At 42.8% G+C, this 13,657-nt stretch overlaps 1 protein-coding gene across 3 annotated transcripts in view; it reads left to right on the top strand.

The window, feature by feature from the left end:
- Positions 1–13,657, top strand: part of LOC110504371 (glutamate receptor 3) — a 231,947-nt gene that overhangs the window by 144,084 nt on the left and 74,206 nt on the right. For all 3 annotated transcript variants that reach the window (XM_036970540.2, XM_036970539.2, XM_036970543.2), the window contains exon 5: positions 11,564–11,617. In XM_036970540.2, the coding sequence (XP_036826435.1) occupies positions 11,564–11,617 (54 nt within the window). The remainder of the gene's footprint in view (positions 1–11,563; positions 11,618–13,657) is intronic.

Raw genomic sequence — 13,657 nt, forward strand, 5'->3', positions numbered from 1 at the left:
CTTTAATCAGGTCAACACTTGTAAGGCCACAGGGCAGGACCGTATTCCAGGGTGCTTTCTCAGAACAAGGGCAGATCAGCTGACAAGCATCTGTATTTCTGCTCCTTGTCCCCAGTCTGTAATCCCCACATGTCTTTAATAAGGTGACTATCGTCATGCCTGTTCCCAAGAACTCTAAGGCTTCATGCAACAATGACTACCACCCTGTAGGACTCACTTATGTATTCATGAAGTATTCATAAACGCTGCTCATGGATCACATCAACTCCACCATCCCAGACACCCTAGACCCACTCCAATTTGCATACCACCCCAACAGGGGGCACATCGACGGGGCTACAGTGGAAGTGGTTTGAGAGCTTCAAGTTCCTCTGTTTTCATACCACTAAGGACTTAAAATGGTCCACTCACACAGTAATGAAAAGGACCAGAACCCCCCTCTGGAGAATGAACAGGTTTGGCATGGGCCCTAAAATCCTCAAAAGTTCTACAGCTGCACCATCGAGATCATGTTGACTTGCTGCATCACTGCTTGGTGTGACAACAGCACCGCCGTAGATTGCATGGCGCTACAGAGGGTGAAGCAGACAGCTTACATCACTGGGACCGAGCTCTCTGCCATTCAGGTAGTTATATCAGGAGGTGAGAGGAGGTAGACAGCAGGGATATATAGAGATGGAGGTAGACAGCAGGCATAGAGAGAGAGAGAGGGAGTCAGAAGGGATAGAGAGAGAGACAGAGAGCTGTAGGGAGACAGAAGGGAGAGAGAGAGAGAGAGAGCTGGGGGGAGACAGAAGGGATAAAGAGAGACGGAGAGCTGGAGGGAGACAGAAGGGATAAAGAGAGAGACGGAAGGCTGGAGGGAGACAGAAGGGATAAAGAGAGAGACGGAGAGCTGGAGGGAGACAGAAGGGATAAAGAGAGAGACGGAGAGCTGGAGGGAGACAGAAGGGATAAAGAGAGAGACGGAGAGCTGGAGGGAGACATAAGGGATAGTGAGAGAGACAGACAGCTGGAGGGAGACAGAAGGGATAAAGAGAGAGAGAGAGAGAGCTGGAGGAAGACAGAAAGAGATAGAGAGCTGGAGGGACACAGAAGGGATAAAGAGAGAGACAGAGAGCTGGAGGGAGGGAAAGGGATAGAGATAGACAGAGAGCTGGATGGAGACAAGGGATAGTGAGAGAGACAGAGAGCTAGAGGGAGACAGAAGGGATAGTGAAAGAGACAGAGAGCTGGAGGGAGACAGAAGGGATAAAGAGAGCGATGTAGAGCTGTAAGGGAGACAGAAGGGATAAAGAGAGAGACAGAGAGCTGGAGGGACACAGAAGGGATGGAGAGAGAGACAGATAGCTGGAGGGAGACAGAAGGGATAGAGAGAGAGACAGACAGAGAGCTGGAGGGAGACATAAGGGATAGTGAGAGACAGAGAGCTTGAGGGAGACAGAAGAGATGGAGAAAGACAGAGAGCTGGAGTGAGGGAAAAGGGATAGTGAGAGACAGAGAACTGGACGGAGACATAAGGGATAGTGAGAGACAGAGAGCTGGAGGGAGACAGAAGGGATAGAGAGACAGAGAGCTGGAGGGACACAGAAGGGATAGAGAGAGGGACAGAGAGCTGGAGGGAGGGAAAGGGATAGCGAGAGACAGAGAGCTGGAGGGAGACTTAAGGGATAGTGAGAGACAGAGAGCTGGAGGGAGACATAAGGGATAGTGAGAGACAGAGAGCTGCGGGGAGACAGAAGGGATAGACAGAGAGCTGGGGGGAGGGAAAAGTGATAGAGCGAGAGCTGGAGTGATACAGAATGGATAGAGAGAGAGACAGAGAGCTGGAGGGACACAGAAGGGATAGAGAGAGAGAGAGAGACAGAGATCTGGGGGGAGACAGAGAGCTGGAGGGAGACAGAAGGGATAGAGACCTGGATGGAGACAGAAGGGATAGAAAGCTCTTCATGGGAACAATAGGTGTCTGTCCAAGATCAGAGCTGCCTATAGGCTGAGTGGCAGGAGGGTAATATAAAACGTGTTAAGTCAGATTATAGAGGAAAGGAGATTTTTGTTTTTCTTCTCTTTACTTTATTTTTGTAACTTCAGTTTGAGAGAGAGAGAGAGAGAGAGAGAGAGAGAGAGAGAGAGAGAGAGAGAGAGAGAGAGAGAGAGAGAGAGAGAGAGAGAGAGAGAGAGAGAGAGAGAGAGAGAGAGAGAGAGAGAGAGAGAGAGAGAGAGAGAGAGAGAGAGAGAGAGAGAGAGAGAGAGAGACACACAGAGAGAGAGAGACACACACACAGAGAGAGAGAGACACACACACAGAGAGAGAGAGACACACACACAGAGAGAGAGAGACACACACACAGAGAGAGAGAGACACACACACAGAGAGAGAGAGACACACACACAGAGAGAGAGAGACACACACACAGAGAGAGAGAGACACACACACAGAGAGAGAGACACACACACACAGAGAGAGAGACACACACACACACAGAGAGAGAGACACACACACAGAGAGAGAGAGAGACAGACAGCTGGAGGGCCACAGAAGGGATAGAGAGAGAGAGACAGAGAGCTGGAGGGAGACAGAAGGGATAAAGAGAGAGACAGAGAGCTGGAGGGAGACAGAAGGGACAAAGAGAGAGAGTGTGAGAAAGGGAGGGAGGGAGAGGGGATAGGGGAGAAAGAGAGGAGGGGGAGGGGAGAGAGCGAGAGTGAGGAGAGGGAGAAGGGAAGTCAGAGAGGACGCATAAAAGAAAATCCAAGGCTTAGTGAGTAGTAGTTAATAGTTAATACTAAATCATGGGGGAAAGGACTTTGCTTGTGGTATAAATATCCCTTATCCATTCCCAGGCAAAGCTGATCACATTAGTATTGTCAGGGTCTGTAGCTGTGTAGCAGGACTCTCTCTCTGTATTGTAAGGGTCTGTATCTAGCTGTGTAGCAGCTCTATCTCTGTATTGTTAGGGTCTGTATCTAGCTGTGTAGCAGGTCTCTCTCTCTGTATTGTAAGGGTCTGTTTCTAGCTGTGTAGCAGGTCTCTCTCTTTGTATTGTAACTCACATTAAGCTGAGATCAGTGTTGAACACACCCAGGATAATCAAGTAGGAATTTAATAAACTGAATATTATGCAAAATTGACATAATGGACTTTTAAAAAAGCCAACTAGGAAGTCTGTGTCCACCTATCTCATGCTGTCCAATCATCTCCAGGGCCTTGGCGGGGCTCCACCTAATTATCTAAATGTAGTGGAAACACTGGGAGGGCCATGTTCTGTTGGCCGGGGGTAGCACGTCTTTCACTTCCTCCAGTAGTACCTGTGTCATTAGATTCATGCTGAGCCCCAACCCAAGGTTACTGTGTCTTAGTTTTCTCTGCCAGGTCCCAGGCAGGGTGTCTGTGTTCTCTGGCCAATGCTGGGGCAGGTGTGAGGGGGCCTGCAGGTCTAGTCGTAGCCAAGGGGATCACAGGGTGGAGTTGTGTGTGGTGTCCAAAACCTCCAGACTAAAGCCGAAAGTCAAGGACGCTCTCATTGACAATGAGGTCTGGCTGCATCCCAAATGGCTCCATATTCCCTTTATAGTGCACTACTGTTGACCAGGGCCCATAGGGTAGTGCACTACTGTTGACCAGGGCCCATAGGGTAGTGTACTACTGTTGAACAGGACCTATAGGGTAGTGCACTACTGTTGAACAGGTCCCATAGGGTAGTGCACTACTGTTGACCAGGGCCCATAGGGTAGTGCACTACTGCTGACCAGGCCCCATAGGGTAGTGCACTACTGTTGACCAGGCCCCATAGGGTGGTGCACTACTGTTGACCAGGACCCATAGGGTAGTGTACTACTTTTGAACAGGTCCCATAGGGTAGTGCACTACTGTTGAACAGGTCCCTTAGGGTAGTGCACTACTTTATTTACACCTGTTCTGAAAGTCCTCAGAGTCTGCAACACCACTAAGCAAGCAGCACCGTGAAGACCAAGGAGCTCTCCAAACAGACCAGGGACAATGTTGTGGAGAAGTACAGATCAGGGTTGGGTTATACAAACAATTTGAATCTTTGAACACCATTAAATCCATTATTAAGAAACTGCAAGAATACCGCACCACAACAAACCTGCCAAGAGAGGGCCGCCCAACAAAACTCACGGACCAGGCAAGGAGGACATTAATCTGAGAGGCAACAAAGATACCATAGATAACCCTGAAGGAGCTGCAAAGCTCCACAGCAGAGATTGGAGTATCTGTCCATAGGACCACTTTGGGCCGTATACTCCACAGAGCTGTACTTTACAGAAGAGTGGTCAGATAAAAGCCATTGCTTAAAGAAAAAATAAGCAAACGCGTTTGCTGTTTGCCAAATTGCATGTGGGAGACTCCCCAAACATATGGAAGAAGGTACTCTGGTCAGATGAGACAAAAATTTAGCTTTTTGGAAAATTCTATGTCTGGCACAAACCCAACACCTCTCATCACCCCGAGAACACCATCCCCACAGTGAAGCATGGTGGTGGCAGCATGATGCTGTGGGGATGTTTTTCATCGGCAGGGACTGGGAAACTGGTCAGAATTGAAGGAATGATGGATGGCGTTAAATACAGGGAAATTCTTGAGGGAAACCTGTTTCAGTCTTCCAGAGATTTGAGAATGGGACGGAGGTTCACCTTCCAGCAGGACAATGACCCTAAGCATACTGCTAAAGCAACACTTGAGTGGTTTAAGGGGAAATGTTTGAATATCTTGGAATGGCCTAGACAAAGCCCAGACCTCAATCCAATTGAGAATCTGTGGTATGACTTAAAGATTGCTGAACACCAGCGGGAACCCATTCAGCTTGAAGGAGCTGGAGCAGTTTTGCCTTGACGAATGGGAAAAAAAATCCCAGTGGCTAGATGTACCAAGTTTATAGAGACATTCCCAAGAGACTTGCAGCTGTAATTGCTGCAAAAGGTGTCTCTACAAAGTATTGACTTTGGGGGGGTGAAGAGTTATTCACGCTCATGTTTTCTGTTTTTTGTTATGTATTGTTTGTTTTACAACCCAACAATTATTTTGCATCTTCAAAGTGGTAAGCATGTTGTATAAATCAACTGATACAAACCCCGCCAAAATTAATTTTAATTACCGGTTGTAAATGCAACAAAATAGGAAAAATGCCCAGGGGGGTGAATATTTTCTCAAGTCACTGTATTAGTAATAGAAACAATGAAAATCATAATGTATGTTCATCTCCTGTTGTGCTGTTTCTGCTTCCAGGGGGTTTCTGGAGCAAAAATGAGTTCAGGTTTTAAAGCTAATTTCCTGCAATTCTATGCATTTTTCTACGACTAATGCTGTGTTCTTTTGCACATACATAAGAACAAAATCAATACTGTTAAATTCAGTGTTTTGAATTTTCAGTTCTCCCTGACGGTTTTGGTGATTGTTAGTTTTTAAAGACTATATTATTTAAAAATATAAACTGTCTCTCATCACTTCCACATACTTTATTTCTGGAAAAAACAATCTTCTATATATCTATATCGTTATATCTGGTTAAAAAAAAAAACGATCTATCTGATATGAACAGTATCTCTATATTTTTATATCTGGTTAAAAAAAAACGATCTATCTTATATAAACAGTATCTCTATATTTTTATATCTGGTTAAAAAAAAAAACGATCTATCTGATATGAACAGTATCTCTATATTTTTATATCTGGTTAAAAAGAAAACTATCTATCTTATATAAACAGTATCTCTATATTTTTATATCTGGTTAAAAAGAAAACGATCTATCTTATATAAACAGTATCTCTATATTTTTATATCTGGTTAAAAAAAAAAGATCTATCTTATATAAACAGTATCTCTATATTTTTATATCTGGTTAAAAAAAAACGATCTATCTTATATAAACAGTATCTCTATATTTTTATATCTGGTTAAAAAGAAAACGATCTATCTTATATAAACAGTATCTCTATATTTTTATATCTGGTTAAAAAGAAAACGATCTATCTTATATAAACAGTATCTCTATATCTTTATATCTGGTAATACTGAAAGCGTTTTTCATTCAGATTTTTTATTCTCTTGAACTATCGACAGACCCTTCTCCCCTTCTCTCTCGTCCCTCTCGCTTTCTCTCCCCCTCCCCTCCTCTCTCATCCCTCTCATCCTCTCTCCCTCACTCCCCACTTTCTCCCACCAAATCTCTCTCGCTCTCCCTCTCTCTCCTTCCTCCAGATTATGTCCTCTATGTGATGTGGTGTGTGTGAGGTGATGATAGTAATGACATTGGAGCTGTCAGGAACTGCTGACACATCTGAGCTGCCTGATGGCCTGAGTGAACCAACGAGCGCAGTGTATTGGTGTTCCGTCATGCGACATCATTTCCTGTGTGAAAAGCAGTCCATTCTAGACCTCAACACATATGGAAAAAGGGCTTTATTTGATGTGCCTGTGTCAGACGTCAACAGCGAGGCTGTATTAGATGGGTGTGATCTGAGGCATGGGGTGTAGGCATGGCTAGTTCTGTCAAGAGATCAGAAGGACAGAAAGGAAATAAACAGTTGAGTGTTTTTCCTCAAATTGGATGAAAATCGGTTTAATAACAACACACAGCTTCAGTAATGGCTGAGTGAAGGCCTGGGGTTGTAGGAAATGGGTGATCAGCAGTACCTCTTAGTTCCCTCTCTCCTCTTGTGTCTGCTGGGAAGTGGGCTGCCTATACGATGCGTCACCAGAGAATCGACTTCTCTAAATTGAAAACATAAATCATTTTCTGCCACTTGATTCTGCACAGAAAAACACCCTAATGTAAGAGGTTGGTTTGAATCAGTTGCTATGGAAGGCCTCTGGCTACCAGGTCGAAAAGCAGGAGAAAGCTAGTTGCTGCGTTTGACTGTTTGTTCTGCTGTAGAACTCATGTTGTAGTGTGATTCTGCTGTAGAACTCATGTTGTCATGTGATTCCGCTGTAGAACTCTTGTTGTCATGTGATTCTGCTGTAGAACTCTTGTTGTCATGTGATTCCGCTGTAGAACTCATGTTGTCGTGTGATTCCGCTGTAGAACTCATGTTGTCGTGTGATTCCGCTGTAGAACTCATGTTGTCCTGTGATTCTGGTGTAGAACTCATGTTGTAGTGTGATTCTGCTGTAGAACTCATGTTGTCATGTGATTCCGTGGTCGAACTCATGTTGTCATGTGATTCTGGTGTAGAACTCATGTTGTCGTGTGATTCTGCTGTAGAACTCATGTTGTCCTGTGATTCCGCTGTAGAACTCATGTTGTCCTGTGATTCTGGTGTAGAACTCATGTTGTAGTGTGATTCCGCTGTAGAACTCATGTTGTCATGTGATTCCGCTGTCGAACTGATGTTGTCATATGATTCCGCTATGGAACGCTTGTTGGTTTGTATGCAGAACACAGATGAAAACTGAGACGTTGTTGTCAATCTCGTCATTGAAACATCCAGACTTCAACTGCCTGGCTGCCTACAGTATAGCAGACTTCATAACCATGCTTTGTTCACTCATCCATTCGATTTGAAGATTATTATAACCAACCCAAAGCGGTTTAATCAAGAGGTGTCCCAAATGACATATTTCCTTTATAGTGTACTATGTAGGGAATAGGGTTCTATTTCAGACAGGTGCCACTGTACAAGTTCTGGCATAAACTAGAATAAAATGTACATTTGTTGCTTTGAAAATTGAACCACAGTCGTTGCTGAATGTAAATTGTAGGCTTCTGAATATTCGAGTCTATTTTGAACCTTGCTGTGTGGGCAGGGAACATGCTGTTCTGATTTGAAGGTGTGATATTTTCAAAGTAGAAGATGAGAGGCAGAACTGCTGTACTTAAGTGACCTTTGATTTCTGAATATGATATCACCAAAATATGTGATTTATAACACTTACTGCTCTAGATGAAGATTGACCAGAAGCAGCAAGATGTCTATACTAAGACCTGTCTAAAATAAGACCTGTCTATAATAAGACCTGTCTATACTAAGACCTGTCTATACGACCTGTCTAGAAGACCAGACCTGTCTATACTAAGACCCGTCTATAATAAGGCATGTCTAAAATAAGACCTGTCTATAATAAGACATGTCTATAATAAGACCCGACTGTAATAAGACATGTCTATAATAAGACCCTGTCTATAATAAGACCCTGTCTATAATAAGACCCTGTCTATAATAAGACCTGTCCATAATAAGACCTGTCTATAATAAGACCCATCTATAATAAGACACGTCTATAATAAGACCCGTCTATAATAAGACCCGGCTATACTAACACCGGTCTATAATAAGACCTGTCTATAATAAGACCCGTCTATACTAAGAAATGTCTATAATAAGACATGTCTATTATAAGACCAGACCTGCCTATTCTAAGACCTGTCTATACTAAGACCTGTCTATACTAAGACCTGTCTATACTAAGACCGTCTATATTAAGACCCGTCTATAATAGGACCCGTCTATAATAAGACCCGTCTATAATAAGACCCGTCTATAATAAGACCCGGCTATAATAAGACCGGTCTATAATAAGACCGGTCTATAATAAGACCGGTCTATAATAAGACCCGTCCATAATAAGACCTGTCTATAATAAGACCGGTCTATACTAAGACATGTCTATAATAAGACATGTCTATTATAAGACCAGACCTGCCTATTCTAAGACCAGTCTATACTAAGACCAGTCTATACTAAGACCAGTCTATACTAAGACCTGTCTATATTAAGACCTGTCTATATTAAGACCTGTCTATATTAAGACCCGTCTATATTAAGACCCGTCTATATTCTGACATGTCTATAATAAGACCTGTCTATAATAAGACCGGTCTATACTAAGACATGTCTATAATAAGACATGTCTATTATAAGACCAGACCTGCCTATTCTAAGACCAGTCTATACTAAGACCAGTCTATACTAAGACCAGTCTATACTAAGACCTGTCTATATTAAGACCTGTCTATATTAAGACCTGTCTATATTAAGACCCGTCTATATTAAGACCCGTCTATATTCTGACATGTCTATAATAAGACCTGTCTATAATAAGACCGGTCTATAATAAGACATGTCTATAATAAGACATGTCTATAATAAGACATGTCTATAATAAGACATGTCTATAATAAGACATGTCTATAATAAGACATGCCCATAATAAGACATGTCTATAATAAGACCCGCCTATAATAAGACATGTCTATAATAAGACATGTCTATACTAAGACCCGTCTATACTAAGACCCGTCTATTCTAAGACCCGTCTATTCTAAGACCCGTCTCTTCCAAGACCCGTCTATACTAAGACCTGTCTATACTAAGACCTGTCTATACTAAGACCTGTCTATACTAAGACCTGTCTATATTAAGACCTGTCTATACTAAGACCTGTCTATACTAAGACCTGTCTATACTAAGACCTGTCTATAATAAGACCTGTCTATAATAAGACCTGTCTATAATAAGACCTGTCTATAATAAGACCTGTCTATAATAAGACCCGGTTATAATAAGACATGTCTATAATAAGACCGGTCTATACTAAGACCGGTCTATACTAAGACCGGTCTATTCTAAGACCCGTCTATTCTAAGACCCGTCTATTCTAAGACCCGTCTATTCTAAGACCCGTCTATTCTAAGACCAGTCTCTTCCAAGACCTGTCTATACTAAGACCTGTCTATACTAAGACCTGTCTATACTAAGACCTGTCTATACTAAGACCTGTCTATAATAAGACATGTCTATAATAAGACCTGTCTATAATAAGACCTGTCTATAATAAGACCTGTCTATAATAAGACCCGGTTATAATAAGACCGGTCTATACTAAGACCGGTCTACACTAAGACCGGTCTATTCTAAGACCCGTCTATTCTAAGACCAGTCTATACTATGACCAGTCTGTAATAAGACCAGTCTATACTATGACCAGTCTGTAATAAGACCCGTCTATAATAAGCCCCATCTATAATGAGACCAGTCTATAATAAGGCATGTCTATAAGATCAGACCTGTCTATAATAAGGCATGTCTATAAGATAAGACCCGTCTATAATAAGACCTGTCTATTATAAGATCAGACCTGTCTATTATAAGATCAGACCTGTCTATTATAAGATAAAACCTGTCTATTATAAGATCAGACCTGTCTATTATAAGATCAGACCTCTGTACCAAGAGCTGTCTGTACCAAGAGTTGTGTATACCAAGAGCTGTCTATAATAAGACCTGTCTATACCAAGACCTGTCTATAATAAGACCTGTCTATACCAAGAGCTGTCTATACAAAGACCTGTTTATACCAAGACCTGTCTATAATAAGACCTGTCTATACCAAGACCTGTCTATAATAAGACCTGTCTATACTAAGACCTGTTTATAACACCAGACCTGTCTAGAAGACAAGACTTGTCAATAACACCAGACCTGTCTATTTTACCAGACCTGTCTATTTTACCAGACCTGTCTATAACACCAGACCTGTCTATAACACCAGACCTGTCTATAACACCAGACCTGTCTAGATGAGCTTTCTATAACACCAGACCTGTCTATAACACCAGACCCGTCTATAACACCAGACCTGTCTATAAGACCAGACCTGTCTAGAAGATCTGTCTAGAAGACAAGACCTGTCTATAAGACCAGACCTGTCTATAAGACCAGACCTGTCTAGAAGATCTGTCTATAACACCAGACCTGTCTATAACACCAGACCTGTCTATAACACCAGACCTGTCTATAACTCCAGACCTATCTAGATGAGCTTTCTATAACACCAGACCTGTCTATAACATCAGACCTGTCTATAACACCAGACATGTCTATATCACCAGACCTGTCTAGAAGACCAGACCTGTCTGGAAGACCAGACCTGTCTAGACGACCTGTCGATATGACCAGACCTGTCGATATGACCAGACCTGTCGATATGACCAGACCTGTCTATATGACCAGACCTGTCTATATGACCAGACCTGTCTGGGAGACCAGACCTGTCTAGACGACCTGTCGATATGACCAGACCTGTCTATATGACCAGACCTGTCTAGAAGACCAGACCTGTCTGGAAGACCAGACCTGTCTAGACGACCTGTCGATATGACCAGACCTGTCTATATGACCAGACCTGTTTATATGACCAGACCTGTCTATATGACCAGACCTGTCTATAAGACCAGACCTGTCTATAAGACCAGACCTGTCGATAAGACCAGACCTGTCGATAAGACCAGACCTGTCTATATTATGGAGATGACTGTACCTGAATTTATGAGCTGTTATTGTGCCCCTTGGCCCTCATCACATGGTATGGTATCATGTTGGTAACCTGGTAACACATGGTAACCTGTATCATGTTTGACCAGCTCTGGGGTGATGTTTCCCCTAGCAACAAATTTAGTATCAGCTTCCCCCAAATCCTAACCTTAACCATTAGTGGGGAAAACGCTAAACCAACCCAATATCAGCAATTTCCCATTACACCCCATGACACAGCTCAGTCAACACTTGTTGGCTCACCTTTGTGTTGATCTCTCCTACAGGTGGTCTCTCTGGGGAAGAACGCCCGTGGATACCACTACATCCTGTCTAACCTGGTGAGTCAACACTAGATACAAGGCAGCATCTCAAATGGCATGCTATTCCCCATGCAGTGTTCTACTGGGCTCTGGTGTAGGGTACGATGTAGAGAGAAAGGTGCGATTTGGGATTAACTCTTAGTTTATACTTCTAAGAAACAGTAGGTCAACATTTCTCAATATCTACTTGATTCCTTGATTCCTTGCATCCTCTCTCCTTGCCTCCATCTGGAGAACAGGGTTTTTGAACCGTGATGATGTCATTACTTTACTATTCTACCTTTGGATATAGTGTCTGATCTGTTGTAGTCAGAGGGTTAAAGTAGGAAATGGAAGTGTCAGGTTGACTCCTATATTATCAAGACTGGTTTAAGATGAGAACAAGGGGCCCATCCCTCTTGTCTCCTCTCGTCTCCTCTCCTGCTGGTCTCTCTCTCTCCACTGTGTCCCTGACTTTAGAATTCCCCATTATGCAAAATTCACGGACACATGTCCTTGTTCTCCATAACACGACGCTGCATTCTGAAACGAACAGTTTGACCATGGAAAGAAAGCTGACACGTTTCCATGTGGCAGTGTGTAATCTGACGGCAGTTGGAGCTGCAGGCTTGTCGGAATATATTACAATATGTTAGTTTTTCTAGGCGGACAGACTGAACCATGCTGTTGTACCGTATCTTAGGGCTGAAGATAAAATAGTTTTCCATTCTGTGACTATTCACTACCTTGTGGGGTCTAATACTCCTCACTGAGTTACGTTGAGTAGCTAGATGTATTGAGTTTGAGTAGCTAGATGTATTGAGTTACTTTGAGAAGCTAGACATATTGAGTTACTTTGAGTAGCTAGATGTATTGAGTTACGTTGAGTAGCTAGATGTATTGAGTTTGAGTAGCTAGATGTATTGAGTTACTTTGAGAAGCTAGACATATTGAGTTACTATGAGTAGCTAGATGTATTGAGTTACGTTGAGTAGCTAGATGTATTGAGTTACTTTGAGTAGCTAGATGTATTGAGTTACTATGAGTAGCTAGATGTATTGAGTTACGTTGAGTAGCTAGATGTATTGAGTTACTTTGAGTAGCTAGACATTTTGAGTTACTATGAGTAGCTAGACATATTGAGTTACTATGAGTAGCTAGATGTATTGAGTTACTATGAGTAGCTAGATGTATTGAGTTACGTTGAGTAGCTAGATGTATTGAGTTACGTTGAGTAGCTAGATGTATTGAGTTACGTTGAGTAGCTAGATGTATTGAGTTACGTTGAGTAGCTAGATGTATTGAGTTACGTTGAGTAGCTAGATGTATTGAGTTACTTTGAGTAGCTAGATGTATTGAGTTTGAGTAGCTAGATGTATTGAGTTACTTTGAGTAGCTAGACATTTTGAGTTACTTTGAGTAGCTAGATCCTTCTTCATGACACTTTGACACCCTAAATGGACTTTCAAGGTGATTCACTGAACATTTTCTTGGAAGCTTTATTCTTTTGGGGCGTGAATTCCCTCTGTTTCTCTGTCTCTGTCTCTCGGTCTCTCTCTTCCTGTTTCTCTGTCTCTCGGTCTCTCTCTTCCTGTTTCTCTGTCTCTCGGTCTCTCTCTTCCTGTTTCTCTCCCTCTGTCTCTCGGTCTCTCTCTTCCTGTTTCTCTCCATCTGTCTCTCTTTTCCTGTTTCTCTCCCTCTGTCTCTCTCGGTCTCACTCTTCCTGTTTCTCTCCCTCTGTCTCTCGGTCTCTCTCTTCCTGTTTCTCTCCCTCTGTCTCTCGGTCTCTCTCTTCCTGTTTCTCTCCCTCTGTCTCTCGGTCTCTCTCTTCCTGTTTCTCTCCCTCTGTCTCTCGGTCTCTCTCTTCCTGTTTCTCTCCCTCTGTCTCTCGGTCTCTCTCTTCCTGTTTCTCTCCCTCTGTCTCTCGGTCTCTCTCTTCCTGTTTCTCTCCCTCTGTCTCTCTCTTCCTGTTTCTCTCCCTCTGTCTCTCTCGGTCTCTCTCTTCCTGTTTCTCTCCCTCTGTCTCTCGGTCTCTCTCTTCCTGTTTCTCTCCCTCTGTCTCTCTCTTCCTGTTTCTCT

Source organism: Oncorhynchus mykiss, chromosome 25 (assembly GCF_057628025.1).
Source record: "Oncorhynchus mykiss isolate SJ-2025 chromosome 25, ASM5762802v1, whole genome shotgun sequence".
Lineage (NCBI taxonomy): Eukaryota > Metazoa > Chordata > Actinopteri > Salmoniformes > Salmonidae > Oncorhynchus > Oncorhynchus mykiss.